The sequence below is a fragment of the Melanaphis sacchari genome, unplaced genomic scaffold (assembly GCF_002803265.2).
Source record: "Melanaphis sacchari strain LSU unplaced genomic scaffold, SCAv2.0 Contig42_pilon_pilon, whole genome shotgun sequence".
Taxonomy (NCBI): Eukaryota; Metazoa; Arthropoda; class Insecta; order Hemiptera; family Aphididae; genus Melanaphis; species Melanaphis sacchari.
In genome coordinates, this window is record NW_020271275.1 from 346059 (window position 1) to 368664 (window position 22606).

At 25.9% G+C, this 22606-nt stretch overlaps 1 protein-coding gene across 1 annotated transcript in view; it reads right to left on the reverse strand.

Annotated features, from left to right (window-relative positions):
- Positions 1-7426: 7426 nt before the first annotated feature.
- Positions 7427-22606, reverse strand: part of LOC112597586 (tachykinins-like) — a 54029-nt gene continuing 38849 nt past the window's right edge. Inside the window, exons 2-3 of the mRNA XM_025343697.1 lie at positions 8407-8935; positions 7427-7632 (exon numbers count right to left, since the gene is read on the reverse strand). Of these exons, the coding sequence (XP_025199482.1) occupies positions 7583-7632; positions 8407-8914 (558 nt within the window). The 5' untranslated portion in view covers positions 8915-8935 and the 3' untranslated portion in view covers positions 7427-7582. The remainder of the gene's footprint in view (positions 7633-8406; positions 8936-22606) is intronic.

Here is a 22606-nt window from a genome sequence, read left to right on the forward strand (position 1 = left end):
TACCTACATATAATAGTTAATTAGTTACGAAATTATAAATACACTTATAATTGATAGGTAATAAGACAAAAAATTATAAATTAATAAAATTATTAAAATTAATCGTTTAAAAGTCTATGCATACCTCTAATGGTTTGGATAGTTTTTTTTTGGAATATCGTGTGTTGATGTGTAGATGAGTTGCTAAAAATTATAATTAATTTAATTAAGCCACACTTGTTTGATTTATAAAAGTAAGATATAATATATCTGTCGAACGTTGACTCTTAAAATATTTGAAATGCTTTTAACATTTTTGTATCAATGAAATACGTTTTAAAAGAAAGTATTTTCATACCTACAAAGTATATATTATTACATATACATGTGCTATATTCACTTTCAAATATTACTTGTAAACTGGATATTAATATTATACTCAAGTGGAACCATTTCTAAAGGTTTGAAAATTGTAATTTTATTAAAGCTTACGTCTTTTTGAAAAATAATTACTTAAATATTGTAATACCACTAATATCATTTGAAGCAAAATTGAGTGTTAAATTCACTATAATTTGAAACAAAATTAATTCAATGTTTTTGTTGATAAAATTAATACATTAAAGTGCATTAATTTATATATTACGATTTATGAGATGAATTTATTTGATTACAGTGTAATAAAGTGATCTTTATCGTTATTTACCTTCGTGTGAGACTATTGAATGTCGGGAAAACAAACGATTTTCGTTTAAATTTTGCTAGTGTAGCCAAGAAAAAAATTGTGGTTTGTTTAAGTTTTGTGTCAGCCAAAAAAAAAAAACTAAAAACGTAACTGCTTTCAAAATAAGATGCTTAAAAGAATAGGTACGTCATATTAGTATCGTATTTATTGTAATATTTTACTGAAATTATTGTTGATTTTTGTCATCTAATTGGCAATTTAAAATTCATTTAAAGATGTGGAATACCGATTTGAATCGTGCGCCAAAGAGTAACCTGTTAAATGTTAATACGGATATTATATTGTTTTGATGATTATAGTATGGCCGCACAAAATGATTTTAATCGAATTAAAAACATTAAATCAATCAAAACAAAATAATATTATTACTATTTTATTAACACATTGCTTACAATATTATCTCGATGAATGACGGCATTTAATATAATATTAGGTAGATTAATAACGTATTACCTTTTTAAAAAATACGCCCAGCCGGTGACAAAACCGTATTGTATTCGGCTGCGACATGATATAATATATTATGGTGTTTCGAAAACTAATTTATTACCGAAGTCATTTAATATTTAAACTCGTTGTTCAAAATAAATCCATATTATATTGATGCTATTATATACCAAATTCATACATAATATAGCCGTGCTGCCCAAAAACAATTCGTCAACGCAGCGCGGAAAAGCGATAAAAAAAAAAAAAAGGATAATTATATTATATTTCCGGACGATTTTCAATTCGTTTTACAACATTGACGTTTTCAATATTTTAACTATCTGTACTTAGTCCCAGCAGATTTTGTTATGAATTTCATAATGTAAATATCCTCAGTTATAATTTAGAGCCGCGCAAACATATTGATGCTGTTTTAGAGGTGCTCGCAAAGCAGACGAAAGTGCGAATAGGACAAACAAATTAGCCCCTCCGATTTATATTGTCATCTCTATATATAGCAGTGGGTTAAATATAATTATGTATGGATATATAGATAAATTTAATTTTCAAGTAAGTACATTGGAAAATAGAAAAAATTACATCCATAAGAAAAAACGAAGTAAATCCAAAATCCAAGTACTATGATTACTTTTAATGTATTGGTACAATATTATAATTTATTATATTGGTATTTTCGTGATATTTAATATTATGTGTATATATTATATATTATATAGTGTGTCGTTACAAGAATTGTTGGGAATTATTAATTTTTAAAAATTGCAGTCAATTTTTCGTAATAATAATATAGGGTATTATTATGTAAAATATAATGTAAAAAATAAAAATGATATGTATTATAAAATCTAAGACTCGTCGTCAGATAACTATACGATGGTTGCGGTGTTTATGTCAATATTACAGTGTACAATACATTTACATTTATCGTTCTTTAGTTACCACGGCCTAAGATAAATGTAATTATTGTAAGTTGTAATATATTTTGTGACAAGCTTAAACAATAGTGATTATTATATGCTATTATTATCATCATCACATATCACGGTATTAAAATAATTGGTTCAGATTTACGGATTTCTAAATACGATGCTACCATAGTCCATAATTAGAATAATACACTGGGGTTATTGCTAAGATAACATGATAATCGGAATTTCGATTAATTATAAATCATAAATACATCAAGGATTTTATTAAACGCTGTATACAAGAATAAAAATATTAACTGGGTTCTCAAACCTAGGAAGGCCTATTCGATATATTAAATACCGCAAAGTGTCTTCCAAATTGCGAATGATGATCACATTTATCTAACACATTTACAAAAACAAAATTTACTTACAATAACAAAAATAAGAGTGAGTGTTGGCCATAGTATGGCTCCTATATTTTATATATTAAAACCTCCATATAATACAATTTTTGAAAGTTCACTCTGATTAGGGCATATTAAGTTTAAATAGTCGTGTATCGAATCTTATATAGTTACTACTTACTATGATATAGAGATGGAGTAAAAGACTAGAACCGTACGGATATAATTTGACAGAGTTTTTTCGGTATATTGATATTTTGTGTCTACGGTCATTCATACAAACATAAATTTTATATAGGTAGGAACTTGCGCGATTACGTGATTACACGTACATTGAAAACTGTATCGTAAAATAAATGAAATTAGAAGTATTTTCGAACGAACACACACGTAATGATATAAATATGAATGGTGTACATAACACAATAAAAACAATCAAATATTACTTACATCGAACGAGTATAAATCATTCAGTTTTGCGATTATTGGCTTTATGGCGTATTATAACTACGTAACACGTAAGTATAACGCTATATTTTACAGTTTTATGTTCAATTAAAATATTTAGGTACTCGACGCGATCGCTGTTGGAACAAAAATAAAAATAGCGAAATTAATATTTCAAACACGTTTTCTACTGTGAAAGAGGTTATTTTTATATCTCTGATCGACCTCCACTGACAGAAAGTACCTACTTAAATTACGGTGATTGATGATGAGTGTATAATATATAAGATCGAAAGATCACCAGATGATGGGAAGAAATCTACTAGCAAACAGAAAATATTTTATTAATATTTGTTTATAATATTTCATCAGCGCTTGTACTTTCCCTAACAATTGTGTACTTTAGAAGTTAAATTGTTGGTTAAACATCGATATTCAAAAACTTAACGAAATAATAATATGCCGAATACTTAGGCCAAGACTGCTAATTATATATTTTTTAATGCGTGTATTGTTACGTCGGAATGGTTGCTTAGATGGTAATTATAATTTTTTTTTTTATTACTCGATCTATAAAAAATATTTTTACTGTAAGTATAAGTATTAAGTATAAATTTGAATAAAGCAACTTTTCAACAAAAGTACTTCGGTGTGGGGGTGTTGGTTTTCAGTTAGTTAATAGGTCCCGAGACCACTTACGTTTTAGATTTAGGGTCACAAGAGATGTAGAGGGCAGCTAGTTCCTTCACGAGTGGACTGCAGCGACTTTGGAGACGAACATTGAATCTTTTATAAAGAGTTTTGGCAACTTTGAAGAAAAACTAACTCGTTAGTCTTTATCGAATTAGAATGTAGAGTATTTAGGTGATTTAGGTCATGATGAAATTAATAAACTATAATATAGTCGAAACTTCTTGAATTGACGACGATAATATAATACTGTAGTTATTTTCCGATAATTATACTATAGCGGAAAAATAAAGTTCTTTAACTTTAAGATAATATAATTTGTTATAATATTCAGAGATACAGTAGATCAAACGCACTTATATAGGAATCTAATATAAAAGCAGTACCCGTTGCACGCTTACTCGTATATTCAATATGGATTATTCGTCTCCAAGGTGCAACCGTTGATATGGATTCATCACTACGATCTAGTTGTTGGTGGTTTACCTATTGAATGCAGTTGTTATAATTTTTTTCACGAATGTTGCTTATCATAAACAAAAGCTGTGATTTTAACAAATTACACCTTTATAATATTTAAAGTGGATTCAGATCCGAGTTGAACGAATTTCATTCATTCATGAATATTTATTTTGATTATAACATATAATGCAGATTGAACAAATTAAAATTTATAACGGTTTCTGATGTTTAAAAAAAATATGTACCGATCGTATGCATGTAATCGTAATAAATGCGTGTTCTGATTAAATAACGATAAACTTCATATGGTATTAATATATTGTTGGAAGAATTTATTGACATAGGAAAAATTATATTACTTCAGTAAAATTTTTTACTGTAACCATAATAATACTGTTATTTATATTTTATTTTTTTGGATTTTAAATGCATAATTTACTGTTCAAATTAACTTATTCAATTATACATATTAACAACTTTTTTTTGTTTACTTATACTAAGGCAATATATACAATTTTTAGTTTTAACTCACTTACTTTGCCTCGTAATGTATGATTATAATATTGATTTCATCTGGGAGCATGGTTCGTAGCATTTATATATTCACATGTTTTTTTCTAAGTGCCGTTTTTGTATGCCGTGAAAGTATCGAGATTGCCTATATAAGTCGCCGTCATACATATACTTGCATAATATGTTAATAGTTAATAAATTATCTACATAATATTATTTATAAACCATAAAAATAAATTTTATGATGTAACTCTCAATAAATTAAATATATTTTTTTTGATCTATAGCTTTCTTTCGTTTGTTATAAAGAGTTTTAGAAAAAAAGAGCAACATTTTTAATAATTTATTTTTGTTGTTTTAAAAAAATATGTACAATTTTTTTAAGTGAAAACTTAAAGCTTGTTTTTTTTTTATATTACATTTTATACAAACTATTTAAAATATGACAAACAAAATGCATAGTAATATTTAAATTGAGATATTAGGACCAAACACGCGGTGTATCACAATAACATCTAACAATTTTATATTGAAACCACAGAACCTACTCCAATATTATTAAAGTATCTCATACCATAGTCATTTATCGATCTCTATAATATAAAGTTTATTTCTGAAGTTCATTGTATTATTGTTGTTGATATTTTTTTCTACAATAATAACTATACCGTAGGTCATGTTTCGTTAGTAGTTAGCACTAATGAGTCCGACACTGTTGAACTCTTCTTCATTCTATGCAATAGTGTTAATAATGTACACTTACTCACGTCAAACTGACCGTTGGACGATACGTTCTTGTAGATTTATTCACTGTGTTTTTTTTAGTGTCATCGTTTTTAGTTTTAGTTTCAGGCCATGGCTATAAATAATAAATCCACGCGTAAATTTTGGCAATAGGATTTATGGTAACATTGTTGTTTAAAATTTCATTATTTAAACAAATACGTAAGATTGTTAGAATTTTTATTTGAAATAAAATATGTTAAAAATTTAGTATTTTCGGTATTTTTGTTTATACTATTTAAAATGTTGTATATCGACGCCATAAATGTATAAATATATTTATTATGTGTTATAATACACGTCTTTATCGTTTTTAACCAAAAATATTATTAACAATCATTAACTATCATCAATAGTCATTGAAAAGACTACGATATTGCAATATTATCGTTATCTCTTCACTTAATATTGATAAACATTTTAGCTTAAAATAAAACATAAAAAGATAAATTATAGTACATTAATAAAAATTAATTACGTACTTTTTTAATACATTTATTATACATAGCATAAGTCAAAATAATGAAAAACAATATATCAAGTATTGTTGTAGACATTTTAATTTACCAATATGTAGGTGGTGTACTCGTATATTTGAGGAAAAATAAAATATAGGATTTAGAAATTTGTTCCTCTTGGGGCTTAGGCGTTTGGCCTTAGTATGCATCACTGTGTATCATACGAGTATAATAATATGCAATATTAAAACTAAATTAGTATTAATAATTAGACTGTCCTATCTCCAGGAGTGTTATTGAAGGGGAGTGGAAGTGTATACTTAGGTTTTCTTATTAAAAATTTAAATGCCGCCATTGCTTTATAAAAAAAAAATTGATCATTTCATTGCACTTTATGTTTTATGTTTATTAGGTAGAACAGCCAACAAGTGCTATACGATGACAACAATTTTATTTTTTAACTCAAAGAGTTATTTTTGGTTATTATCAACTTAATTTATTTGTATGCTCGCCTGTTTTTCTTTAAAATATACAATGTACTAGGAAAAAAATATGCGATAACCTGTACCTAAACTGAAAATATTAAAATTTAGTGTAATATTTTATGTTTTAGTATCGGAATGGAAATTTTATTTCGTCACGCACATTGTATTAGTCCAATTTAAAAAGATTTTAGCGTATTTATTTTTAAATTAATTATAGTACAAGTTTAATCATATTTACTTTCTGATGTGAAATTGTGTTTGCGTTACATATTATTTGGGTTTAATATTTTTTGTTATTAAAGGGATTAAAAAATCATTATTTGTTTCGTTTTAATAGTATACATTGATATTCCAACGAGGAAATGGTTAGACAATGTTTAATTGAATATCTAGTTGATCAATGTCTTAACGTATAAAAAAAAAAGTCTGATAAAAATCTACAGCCAGTTTGCGTGCACTTGTTGTAAATATAAAAATATGTAATACATGATATACCTTTTTAATAAAGAATAAGGTAGTGAATAGCACAAACTAAAATATTCAAGTTGTGTGTTAAATTATATAAATATGAACTAACCTATAATTTGTTCTAAAATTTAATGAAAATCAATTAATTATACAAAATATCGATTAATTAATTTTTTTTTTTACATAAACTTGTACAAATAATCATGTAGATACGTATAACACTACGTATTAAGTATGCATAATATATTATGGGCACTGTTATAGCACCCAATCTTCGGCTATTATTTTCAAGTAAAAATTGTTTCCATCAGTATTTTTACCAACTTCATCAGTGGTAAGTGGTGACTAATTGTCGTATTTTTATTCGAATACGTATATATGTGAATAAAATGCCGAGAAAAAAGAATGTTAAGAAAGATTAATGATTCACCAAAAGCGGGTGTAACTAACATCAATGAATTTATTTTCCGCATAATAATTTAAAATATATGTGTTTTCTTTTAGATGAAAAAATAAACGGACAAAATAAAACGCGGAATTATAGTTGTAAACAATATAATTTAATATAATATAATATAATTATCTAATATAATAATATAATGTAAACAAACAAATTAGTTATTATGTAGTTCCTTTATACAATTAATAGAATGTTTTTTTTTTAACGTTAAAGATATTAACTACTAAATTAGTCATCTTAAACAAATTTAAATAGCAAAACTCATGTTTTATAGTAGATATTAATTTCATGCTACGGTATTGTTATTAAAAAAAAATAAAATCGAATTCAACGCATTTCTCTTTCTTCGTCGAATTTAACTGCCATCAAATTTCGCTCTGAAACAAAACGCATACACGATCGTCATTATTATATTTTCGTAAACGTTGAGAACTTATCGATCACCAATTAGTTTTTATTACCAATTATTAAACAATCTAGAAACGTACGGTTTTAAGTTTATACATTCAACTATAGGAGACGACCAAATATTATTTTGGAACATGCGTGAGTCAAGTGCACGTGTTAATTAAATTGTAAATGTGTCATTAGTGTGTTTTGTCATGCATATTGTGTATGTTATTAAGTGAAAAATTCCTCAAAAATTCCTTTGAGCTCGACGATTTAAGTTTATAAGGATTTTATCTATATAATATAGTACGATACTGATAGATCAAAATAAAAATAATTTAAACTTATGGATTTTGTCAGTGCTAAATTATTAAGATCTAGGTACTATTAATACCTCATCAGTCACCATTATTTTTCCAGACCAATTTAGCTCAACCTTTTTGACCTTATATCAAATTATAATCTCTGTAATTTATAATTAACCGTGACAAATTTTGACGGTCTAATCGATATATATTAGGCTTTTATCATATCAACATTACTAGTAAAACGTAAATAGCTTAAATTTGTGTATTTATTGAGGTTAGGTAATTTAATCGAATATAAAATATATTGGATTGTATGTAAAATGTGAATTATTAATAAAATATGTTACTAATAATAATATTTTGTCGGTTTGGGAACATTGGTCAATTTACGGTATTACTTAATCTATATTGTCTATACACCACCACAGGATAATTGAAAAACAAAACGCTCACCCCGGTCCGAAAGTTCAGACTTCAGTTCGTCGATGATCCTGTACATGATGTATATTGGGGACAATTGGCCGTCCTCGTCAACGGCGTCCTCGTGGTCCAGCCACTTCTTGCCGCGGACGCCGTAGAACGCGTCTGCGGACGGAACCTTTTTGCCGCGCATACCGAAGAACCCGGCCGCGGAACCCTTGTTGTTGCTGTAGTAATCCTTTTTGCCACGCATGCCCATGAAACCCATACTGGCCCGCTTGAAGCCCTCCGCCAAACCGTACATCCCGGGCCTGCTTCCACCGTCGAACATGGGGCGTCGGAACACCATGGCTCGTTTGTCCAGATCGACTGCGGTGGAAGTCTCGTCAGACCTACTACCGCCACCACCTTGGTCGCGATCCTTTTTACCCCGCATGCCCATGAACCCCATGCTGGCGCGCCGATCAACCGATGGGTCGGCCAGTACGGCCGCCGCCAGAGCGGCCAGTGCCACGAGGCCCACGTTGATTTTGTGTGGCATTTATCGGGCTCTGCTTCACGCCTGCAAACCGAAAACATAACGAAATTAATGATAATAGTACCACCCACGCTCGATGATCGGAAGTTATGAGATTTGAGTGTCGTATCCTTCCCATGTGACAATACAAGCATGCACGTCATATTTGTATACTTATTTAACACTACTGAAGAATATTTTATAGAAATTATATAAACTTCTTCTCCTACTTCCCCCCTCTTCCAGTCACCTATGCTAGTTGTGCATGACTAAGATTATACATCATTTCGTAATAAACATTAAACGGTGATTTCACACATAATAACAATTATATCGATATTAATATAATATGAGGACCCACTATTCCTGAGTGCTTGGCACTAATTATTGTCTGTTCGCTCTATATTTTAATATTTATACTTGTATTTTATGTAACATTTTTCTTAGTTATTATGTTAGTTCGCTCTATATCTAATATCATTTATTTTTTTTTTTTATAGTTTTGTAATTTATGTATCCTTCTCCTAGTATTATGTTTACTATTCTATGTAATTGGGCACGTCCCGTTTTTCAATAAATAAATAAATAAATAAATAAATAAATAAATAAATATTGTAATAGGTCAAATAAACGCACTCTTTGGATATCAAAGTCATAGAATTATGTTTAGAATCATTGGCTTTTAGATGGCTGCTCAGTCATATAGCTTTTGTAGTGTTGCACAAATAAGTTAATGATAAAATATCCTGTATAGAGTTTTCAAAGAAAATAAATTTTAAAATTCCAGATTTCCACGCAAGAAATAATCATACTTTTTCAGTACTAACTACAATGTTCAACAGATATAATTAAATTTAGTTCGGAGTATCTCACCTATTAAATTACAAAATTCATATTTTTTATTGATTTACATATTAATTTTTTTTTTTTAATGGTAGACAAGTAAGGATAGCTCTGCTGTACTCGTTATTGAGTAAATCACTATAATGATTAATGGATTTTATTAATGTTTAATTTAATGACAATTTATAATTCATTTTAAATGACAAAAAACTATTCTGAGCGAAGACTGTTTAAGTTTTGGTGACCGTAACTACAAAAAAATTATTTTAACAATAATATTGGGCTTAAATATAAAATATATTTTTATCTTCTTCAAATATAACTTGAAAGCATAAAGCATATAAAAAAATATACAACTTTTTAAACTTTTGAAATATTATTTTTTGTATACTAATCAAGAAAACTACTTTTCACTAACATATTTTATATGTTTATTTCAGAGATTTGGTCAATATTTTTGAAAAAATTATATTCGTTTGAATGTTGAGGTTAGAAATAAAAGTAATAACTCTCCAAGCTGTTTATGTTAAAACAAACTAGGTTTATGGAAAATAAAAAATATTAATATGTGAATGACCTTAGTATTTTATATTTATTAAACGTAAGAACATTCACAATAAAAGCAAATAAAATGAATCAAAAGGAACGTGTCGCGTCCGTAGTCGACTGGATAACTACCGTTTTATTCCCACGTGGCCGCGCATCACCGTCTCGGACAGACGTAGTGTGGTTATATCTATGACGTTCGCTGAAAGGCCATAAAACGTAATTATCACAATGCTATCATTAACACTGTTGGTTGTTATTACTTATGATTATACAATTATAGGGAAAAATAATCAAAACATGTTAGCGTTAAAATAATTTCTTGTTGTTTGATTTTATAGTTCAAATACTTTTTAAAAAGATAAAAGATAAAAACGTTTTTGAAAGAATCTCATTTCAATGATCTGTTACGTTAGTATACTTCTAAATTTATATAGATATTCTCTTTCTTTTTGACTATCGTAGCACTTTGTTTAAATACTATTTCACGAAAACAGAAGCCTTTAATTGTGTTAGTGTTTTTAATTTTCACAATAGGCGTAATACAACTACAATAATCGCTTTAAAAGCAATTTTAGTCAATCTACAATTCTACATCAACGTGTTGAATATTTTCGATGTTTCGTCTATTATGTTTAGTCTATCATTATGACTAGCGGTACCACTGAACAAATTATAAGTTTCGTATTTTAAATACATTTTAAGTTGTTATTACTACTACAGACTATTATATGTATTTATTTATGACAGATTTTATTCAATATATATATATATATATATATATATATTATTATGACCGTTACATTTATTCGACAGTTTTGTTCGTCTCGTTCGTTTTTAATTTAGAATATTTTCTACAAATATTTATTTGTTTTGTGCTATCACGATTTCGATATATTGTAGATTCATTTCGATTTCACTTGTGAATTATAGCAACGTGTGCTGAAGCAAGGCTTATCGTTTATTATGCTCTGTGTATACTGTAAACGTATTCTTATCGAGTTTCGGGCGTATTAGTTTAACTTTATCATCAGTGCACGAATTTAAAATAGAACGGCTCCAAACCGTAAGTAGTATTCTTTAAAAAATGTATAACATATCATAGCTATAATAAAGTATCTATAATTTAAGGCTCCGCACGTAAATGACAACTAATCGACTATTGAATCTGCCAAGTCGATTTAATTTTTTCATTGATATTGAAAAAAAAAACATGATTATCATATTAAAACACCGTACAATATGAATTGTCTAGTATAAACTTGCATGAATCAGTTGATTATCTACATAGTGATATTTTTCGATATGTTAAAATATGTTTTTTTATAATCTATATTTTTATCTATTTTATGTATTATAATTCATAATATTATTAAAAATAATGTCATAATAAAATGTAAGTATATAGGTATACAGTATAGGTATTGGTAGTCATGACGGACGAATATGCAGTATTTGTGTAATTTTTTTTCCCCAACAAAGGATAAAACAAAAGAAAAAGTTATATAATTTATATATAGTAAATTAAATTGAATTTATGTGCGTTTTTTTTTTACAACCCTTATCAGTGAAACGATGAGATGTGTACGAAGAGTTTTATCAGCACTACTTTAATACTATACAGCCCTCCTGTATGACTGTACGTGATGCTATTCCCAACTGGACCGTTTAAAAAGGGCTAAACGAGCGAAATAGAGAAATGCATTGTATACTTGGATGGGATGGTGGATTGGCGGTGAGAAGGAGGGCGTATTACACCGCCGTGGGTACGATATGGCGCTTTGGACGGAAGTAAATTCCATAGGAACGGTTTTTTATTTCATTTTATTTTTTACCGTACAAATTAGTCACGGATTTTAATCATGTTAGCCTCTGTCGGTCCTAAATAAATATATTCCTAACGGGTTTGATTAATGGCCGATGACGGTATAATCCAAATCGCCACTTGGAGAGTTGTTGGTTAAAAACATTTCATGGAGTTGAAACTGAAAAATAATTTTTACGCAATCACATTATTTTTCAAAAAAGTTTTTTTTTAACCTTGTCAATTATGAGGCGTCAGTTCTCGCCGATGCGAGACGACACAGTAAATACGAATTTTGAAGGAGTCGGCCATCCGACGAATAAGATATTATTACTATGGAAAGTCAGACCAAACGAAAATTACGAGTAACATGAAACGATCTTCTTTCAACATAAAAGCGTACAACTTAGGTATATTTTATATTTCTCCACATGGAGGTTTTTTTTTTTACCACTATAGCTATGGCTTTTCAAGTATATTTATACCGATTAGAGTAGATGACACGTTTGTCCTTTTTCCTCTGCAATAATACTGCATTTTCGTAGAACGACGTCCTGAATTTCAATTTAAGTACACCGTTGGCCGTTTTTCATAATTTTCATAGTATTATGACATATGTTATTTTTATTCATTTTAATGATAACACACAACACATTCATGGATATGCTGCTGTATCCTATCAGCCACGAGTGGATTAAACTTTTACTACAATTTTACCAGTTGAGTGTCCATGACCAAACACGATCAACTATGATTTATAGATATATATTATGTACTAGATGGTTGTACCACCTGACTCCACTGACCTGGACTCGTTACTTTAATGTCAAAAAAAAAAAAAGTAATAAAAAAATAATAAATAAAATAAATATTATATGCTCAAACCCAGGTGCACTAGAATTACAGCAGTATTAGTACGGAATTCTACGTTTTACAATTTACCAACATATTTTATTCAAATGATTGATACATAATAAATACAAATATTTTTCCTATAAATTAATACAAAAAATAATTTTTGATTAAGCGAAATTTTATATATTTGTATTATAATAATAAAGTAAAACATACTTAATTACATTTAAAACAAATAGTTTTAGGTGGTTGAGACAAAAAACAATTTCGCTTAAACATCAGATTTTTATGGATACATTTTATAAAGTCGTAATGAAATGTTAAAATAATTACCGAAATATTAATATATTTTGTGCTAAGATTTTATTTTTGTGTATAACCTCGGATTTTAATTTATTTATGTTTTATTAATGCTTACTTGCATTAATGACGATTTTTTACATACAAATTTTTTGAACAAGAATAGTGATGTGCTGCTTATAGGTGTGTAACATTTTTTTTTTTTAAATTTAAATTTAAATTCATTTTAAAATACATTTGTAAAATTTAAAAAAAAATATTTGTGTTCGGAATAATATCCAAAATTTAAATTAAATAATTATAGTGAAACATACAAACATAATTTTTAAAATAAAAACAAATTTATGTTTATTGATCATTTGTATTATCTATTTGGTTGAATAGTGTCTTTTAATAATTAATACATTGTAATAATTACATTAATTATTTTCATATGCTATATGGATATGAATCTATTGCAATGAAAATATTGATATTTTAAATTATAATAATGTATATTATTGTATGTTAGTATTCTGGGATATACATAATATATATTATATTAGTCACCAAGAATTATGAATATAAGTTAACAGCATGAATTGATTGGATTAAAGCAATTAAGAAAATCAATTATTGTTACTTCGATAGATGCCTAATTATTGTAATAATAATTATCAATACGCTTCATTATTTTGACGTACCTATAGCTAATCCTATATTATATTTTACAGAATGCATAATTACATTTTGAATACACTATTTCTATAAACTAATTGTAGTTCATTAATCTGTTGGAATATTAGTCTATATAACCAACGAAAATTTCAATAAGTTTAATAGGAACAAGTTTAATAACACACAGTGTTTGTAGGTTTGTAATTAAGTAAGTAATAATTTGATGATATCAAAGGGTTAGCTTGTTATATGCCCAAATTTGAAAAAAAACAACATCTTGTAATTACAAAATATCGATAAATTAATAATTGTAATTACAAATAATTGGTATTTATAATCATATTTCTAGAACCTCGAAATGTTTGAACTTAAACATTTCATACAAAAGTGAATTAAACAATGAATAATTTACTTGATAAATGATAGTTAGTGTTCATGTTATAAAGTTATTAATTACCTTTACATACCTAGCGATTTACACTACGGGTTAATTTTACTAATTAAACAATACCTATTCAGAAATTACATTATTGTTTTTTATTTCAAGAATATTTTAGAACTTACATAACTTGTATTCTATAGTAATTTTATTAAATAAAAATTTAATTCGCAATACCTAGTTAAAAGTTCAAATGTATGCATAACATATTACCTATTGTTTTATATATATGTTACGGTAAATGATGTTAAATGGAAATTAACGTTATTCACCGGTTATTAACGTTATTTACCAAATATACAGGTAATTATCGTTATAAACTGGATAATCACGTTAATGACCAAATACACAGGTAATTGATGTTATAAATCAGATAAGCGCATGAATCTCAAATACTACAATTTGAAAAATTATGTAAGTACTCAGATATTTTTAAAAATAGAATAAATGCATTATTATTTTTTATTTATTTTTACAAGTTTTACTCCCATGACATTTAATATAACATAATTTTTCAGCCCCAAGGTAAGCACAATGCTTATTATTATTACAACTAGTCTTGCAATGACAACGCTGGTACCTTCGAGGGCTCGCAACCGAATTATTACTAGCTACTTCCCTCAGTGTCAACTGTCTACCATCTGCTAATTTTATCACATTGTCCATGTCTAATAGATTTTATTTGCAAACAGCTATTTTTGGCATGTGAAATAATATTTAAGAAAACTATATTCCGTATTTATAAAATAATAAAACAAATTTTAATTTTAATAGTATATTTTTTCATTAAGAATTAACTTACAGAGTTTGTATAAATCATGTTCAACTTGAGTGACAACTAATAGTATATTTTGCATAGAATCACGAGCTCTATCAACGTTTGGTATAAATACACATACAGTTAAGCTTATTTCAAGCTGAGGAAACTTTTCTTTAGAAAATTTCATCATTTCCTCTCCTTGTTTTTCTAAATTTTTTTTTGAATTTTTACATGCAATACAAATATTTTCTTGACAATCATCAAAAAAATATTTAAAATAATATTCAAATATTTATATTTTAGTTTTATTTTTGTTATATTTAAAATTCGGAAATTTATCGTTAAATAATTAAAAAATATTTAAGTACCAAGTTCCGAATTTTTTTCTGCGATTTCTATGATTTAATTTCCGATTTTGTCTTCTTTGATGATTGGTTCTTTGGTTATTTTTTTAAATCTTCCGCAATAACCTCTCTTATTTTATAATCAGATCAAAATTTCCCAAATCATACGGTTATTAACGTTATTCACTAGAAAATAACGATAATTCCCACATTCGTAGGTAAATAACGTTAATAACCGGTGAATAACGTTAATTTCTGATATAACATCATTTACCGTAACATATACATTTTATTCTATTCAAATTTAATTGTATTTTTTTATTTTTTGGAATTTTTCGCTATAATTTTACTCAAAACCTAAATAATACAATTAAAATAACATTTTCAATGTAAAGAATGAATTTTTAGTACCATTTATTTTAACTATGAATATTAAATATTATAATAAATTGCTTTTAAAAATTCTAAAATAACATTTAACTGTTTTATTCAAGCCCATTTCAAAGTAAAACAAATAATTATTTTCATTATTATTTTCAATATATCTGCTTTATACATATTATTAGTTAATTAATAAAAATTTATACTTACAATTAAAACAATTAAAAGCTGATTTTTTATTTGTATTATTTATTTAAAAATATTTTCGTAAGAATGCAGATAATAAAAGAAAAAAAATATTCCAATTCCAAAAATTGATTTTAAGACTATTTATGATGATTGTATTATATTGAACAATGCAAAATGTAACATTTTTTAATCTTTTGAAATTAAACATTTATGGAATTTTAAATATTAAGTGAATAATTTAAACACAATTCATAAAAAATGTACTGTATATTTTAGTGTGACATATTATAAAACAATAAATGTTTATCTTATGTCATTTAACGTTTCACGATTACTAGCTATTAAAAATAATTTATTGCCGCTATACATGACTTGACTGATTTTATGTTTATAGTTGTTTCACTCAAAATGTAAAGAATATTATATTTTACTGATGTCATTATAATATATTGAATACATTATTGATTAATACTAAGAAAATATATAAACTTCTTTTTGTATGAATACAAGTAGTAATATTTTAATCAGATTAATTGTTTAATTTTTTCAAATATATTGAATAGTTATTTGAACAGAGTTAATAAAACTTAATCAAACATATAATTATAAACACACAAATTATTATAACTTTTTGTTAAAATCAAACATTTTTCAATTTGATTGTGTTACGAATGAAAAATTAAAGTTTTAAAATGTTAACAAGAAATGTCTGATCGAAAACGTCATATACTGCACAAAGATTTGTACGATATTCAAATGAAAAAGTCAATTGAATAAAATGTTAGATTGTCAGTAATGTCTCTATTTTAGTATAATATGTAGTATGTATATACCATATTATAACTACTATTTTACGTTATTTGAATCATTTAAACATCGCTTTGTAAACCGGTCTTTGAATTAAATTTCAAAACTTGGTATTTTATGAACTATTCAAAAGCATATTGTTTCCTGGAAGAATCAAGTTTTAAATTGTAAAGAAAATATATGAGCGAGTGTCGACTTCAATAGTTTGTTTTAATTTTATTAGTTTATAAGCTGATCTTATATTATTCAACTTATTTGTATGTAACAAAATGTTACATATTAATGTTACTATACTACTTTTAAACACGATTCAAAGTATTCCATGCAACTTAAAATGTTTCGTTTAAACAATGTGTCAATATGGACACATTTGAAAATGTACTATCCGTAAATAAAATATGCTTTGACATATACCATTATTTTCAATTTGTTTTTATCATTTATTTCATTAATAGGTAAAAATACAATTAAAATCACTTCATTTACATTTTTAAATCACTTTATGAAACTATTAAACTTATTATTTCGACAAACATAAGTAATTCATTTTTATTTTTTACAATTCATTAATGTGTTTAAAACATTTTGATTATTTTACTTTTGAAATATTTTTGATTTTCGAGTTTTATTGTGATAACTGGAATTATTAAAAACTGACAAGATTATTATTTTTAATATATAAAGTTTAATAATAAATTATTAAGTGTGTGAAAATTTTTTTTTTATGCATTACACAAATAGTTATCTATGAAACTGCAATGAATACTTTTATTATTAATTAATATTATGTATCATAAATTATTCGTAAATAAAAATATGATGATTATAATAGCTTTAAATAATAATAATACTTTGAAAATTTAAATAAAATGTATTCATTTAAAAATTCGAAATCATAAGACCATTTCCACTGTAATGTTTTAAAATTTCTAATGTACATATATAATAATAATTGATTTAAAAAAAATAACATGTCATCTATGTGTGTTAATGCGCAACCGTTTACAATGTAACCAAAATCTGCGGCCTGCGGGGTTTTCTTTTTTTGTTTGTGGCCCGAGATAATTGTTTCGAATACGGGGGGCACTAACGACTAGGGTATCATCTCTGGCATAAAATGTTTTGCACTGGGGATGAGTGTAAGAGGTGTTCAAAACCATGATAAATAAACCTCGGCTGACCATTTATTCAGGTTTACAGTACTCACGCGTTGACTTACTCCCAGTTACATAACCGACCGTTTCCGCAAAAAGCAAACGTACAAATGGTCGAAACGAAAACGCTCACTTTTCCAAACCACACGGATCCATTACAACACGCATAGCCGTTTATAATTTTCTCTGTTTTGAGCATGGCATTTATGGTTTCTAAAAGCCACACACTTGTCATTGTACAATTAACGTTAGAAGAATAGCATGCCGAGAAAATAAACCGTGCGAAATCAAAAACGATGTATACTGTTATGTTTGAAATGTGTACACTGTTTCAACGTTTTTTTGTTAAAAAAAAATTAAACAATAAATTTAAAAAAAAACCAGCAAAAAAAAAAAAAAAAACATTAAAATTAAAATTTCCATAAGACAATCGAGAAAAAAAGTACTATTTGTTATGACAGTCATTTAAAGTTCAAAAAAATATAATTATATTCATTTATCATATAAATTATTGAGAGGAAAAATAATAATAACAAATATCTGAAAAAATGAAAGTTTAAAACAAAGCGTGGTAAAATTAGGCTCAAAATGTTTAATAACAAAACCATATCATTAAAATATAATAAATGTGGAGGAATACTAACCTATTAACAGGTATGCATTAAATTTCCATTAAAAAATTTTAATTTATATTTTAAAATAAAATAAACTTTCTTGTGTTATAATGGTATAATCGTATACTGTTATTAAAAATGATTGAAACCACTTTCGGTTTTTGTTTTTCTAAACTTAATAATTAAACAAATAACTCGTTAATTTTTTAAATTGTGAATTCATGCCATTAAATAGTGTTTAAATAATTGAACATTATTATAAATTTTAGATTTCAACTAGATTTTTAGTCTAAAACTTTCGCAAAATTTATAAAGAAAAAAAGAAAGAAAAATTAGTAACTCTTAACCATAATAATATGTTATGAAAATGAATAATACATATGTAATAGACGAATTTTGTATTCTTAAACTTAAGAACTTTTCTTGTTACAGTTCAACAAAAGTATACAATTTAGGTTAAAAATTCCAATTTATTTTAAATTAAAACAATATATCTTATAGAAAACTAAAACAACTAGACACAAGATGAAACAAAATGAACATGTACTACAGAAATAAATTGTGGGGTGTTCGTTTTAAATTTCAAAGTTCAAGGTAGTATAGGTTAAAATAAATTTAATATTTTATTTCGCTTTTTAAGTGCCATCTACTCAGCTAGGATATATTTATTTATGTATTATAAACGAAGAGTTAAGTAATAATAAACTTTAGGTATTAACAATTATTTTTCAATACGTGTTCCATTATAATTTATAACACATTAAATAAAATACAATAAATGCGCGTAAAATTATTAATTTATTTTAAAATTATTATATATTTACTAAATAGAAACATTAAAAATGTTAAATGCTATATTAAATCAAAAATAGTATGTTTAGTATTTGAGTGTACTATAGCGTGACGATAATTACTTATGGTGTAGCTACATAATATAATAGTAAATATTAATTTAAAAAATGCGTTTGATTGATACTTAAGAATTTTTTTTAAATATTATTACGAGTAAAAAATCCAATAACTAATTATCAACGAAGTAATCACGGGTTGGATGTATGGATCAATCCATATGAATGTATTCAATGATACGTATATTGTTTTTAAAAACTCACTAGTAAAAAAAATAAAAAAAAATAAATACTTGTGATTATTGTTTTAATACTATAAAATATACAATTTTTGATCGTATAAAAATACGAAATTTTAAACAATGCTATCTTTGAACCGTTAATAGTTTAATAGTTTGGTATTAATATATTATATTATTTATATATTAAATAGGCTTAAGTTTTAAATATTCTTAAAAAAAAAAAAAAAAAAAATAATAAAAAAAATTGTATTTTATGTTAAGTTTAATTATTAAAACCAATCAATGTAAATTAGTAAATATTTTATGAAATAAATCAGTGTTATAATTATCAATTATAAATTGTTAATAATTTGCAAGAAACAGTAATATCGTATAATAGTTCTATTAACATTTAAAGTTAATATTATATGAAACAGTAGTAAATATGAATTATGATGGTATAAATAGTATAATGATGATATTATCATATTTACAAGAAATTATATTATTATCATTAATTTGTGGTCTATTTGTTGAAAGCTAAAAAAAACAGGTATTTGAAAGACAATGTTAAATATATTAAATATTTTTGTTAACTTACAAACTTTTTCAATAAAATATTAATAACAATATTAAAACTCTTTATTATAAAAGAATAAATGTTAAATTAAAAAAAAAAAAAATAAAATGTAAATACCCAAGTTTTCAATTTTCCAAAGAAAAACTTTAGAACACACAGCACGTTACGTTATAAGTAATATGCTAACAATATACATTTATATTTTCGGTATTTTATTGACATAATAAATAAATTGATTAAAAAAAATGGGAAATTTTTTATGTTAGTTGAAAATATTATATACATAAAAGCTATTGCGATATTTACTCGTAAATACCAAGTATATGTTATAATACATAATAAAAAAACAACTTTACAATAATAAAAAAAGAAGTTTTTTCAAGATAATATTTTATATTAGATATTAGTTTTGGACCAAGAAATTATTCAAAACGATATTAATTACGTTGCGTGGAAAATAAAGACGTAATGTGTGACAAATTTCTAACAGTTTGATAATGTAATAAAAACTTTCTAGGTAATGCAAGGCTTGTTGTAAAAGCTTTTGATTTAAGTTATGCGCATTTTTATTTACACGCTATAAATTTTTAAGAATGTCATTGTATTTTTCGTTTAGAAAAATTAAAATATACTTATTACCTAGGTAACAAAATTATTTTTACAACAAAAAAATTAAATGAACAATAACGCTTTATAGTAAACATTTTATAATCATATTTTACTCATATGCGATGATTTGCTAGATACCTAGCTGTCCCACGGTAAATCATTAGTTCATCACTTAACTCATACACGTTCTCTACAATATGAGTTTATATCAAAAGCATCTGAATAATAAATTTGAAATTATAAATCAGTATAATTTTTTTCGTTTTAAAAATGAAATGTTTCATTTATTCAATTATTAGTGTATAAATCATGTTTTCAAAACCATTAAATTTTATTCAATGCAATTTTCCCAAGTAATCTGGCTGCCAAGAAAGAACTGCGATTTACAATGTACACGAACCGAGATTTGCCGGATATTGCTTTCTATTATTTTTTTTTCCAAAAACTATTTACGGTGATTTTATAGGATTGAAGAGTGCCCGCCAAAAAACGAAACTGTTATTTCATAGATACATTTTTTAATAATATTTTATAATTTGAATAAATCATTCATATATATATAATGATATTTTGACTGTAAGATATATATTATATTTTAACTACCACATTGCTAAGTCAGTTATCAGTTGTATTACGCGTGGTGTGATAATTTTCAAATTTAACCTATTTGGCTGGTAGGTAAACAAAATAATTTTTTGGCACTTATTTGAAAGTAATTTACCTCTAGTGATTAATCGCTATATTTGATGTTTATATAATAAAAACTACAGGGTTGGTTGTCATTTGTACAGCTTTACACCTACATCTACGATTTATGAATAATATATCAACTAAGATACAAAAAATAAATAATATCGTTGTCAAAAATCAGTTTGCTACACCACTCAAGATTTGAAGCTGTTATTACGAAAATACTTTTTTAAATAAAACTATTTGATAACCAACTATAAAAAACACTTAAGAAGTATGTTAGCTTTTAGCATAATACATAGTACCTACCTACTATAGAAATTTTGAATTTCTAACGTGACAAATCTGTCACTCGTTGCATTGAAAGCTCTCGTAATGTTATTTTATAGTACTTTAATACATTAAAAAAATTATTAATATATTTTGGGAAAAGTTTTTTTCCGATAATTCTCCATAAAATACGCATTAAAGAGATTAAATTTAATTTTCTCGTCGCCCTACTATCGTATCGTTTATATTTACTATACAAAGACAACAATTAGTCATGACTATCGAGAGATTTTGTTTACAAACGTTTTGTAACGGAAAATATATAGTTTTCAGTAGATAATTATAAAAGTCAGGATTAAAAAAAAAAATATATGTTTTAACTATCCGAAAATTTGTCTTTAATTAATTGACTGACTGAGTGTGTTATTAACTATTAATTATTGGTATGTACAGCTATACCAGAGCTTATTTTTGTGCATTACACATCACAATTTGTATGATTAGAAATTCGTTGTGAGTAACACGAAATTATATAAAGTGTATAGCGTTTGTAATTTTCGACAGTATTTACATTATTTTGATCGACAGTATATCATAATCTGTTAACATTTTTTTTTTCGATAAAATTAAAAATTATTTAATAGGCTTTGCAGGTATTTTAGACGGTTGTAACAGTAATATTTAACTGCAATTATAAGCTTATGGTTAAGATGGTCGTGTTATTGCAACAAATAAAAATGTTAGTTTTATTAAAATGAAAAAGGGAAACGTGTTTGTGCTCTATACTTAAATGTGTGTGGTACAA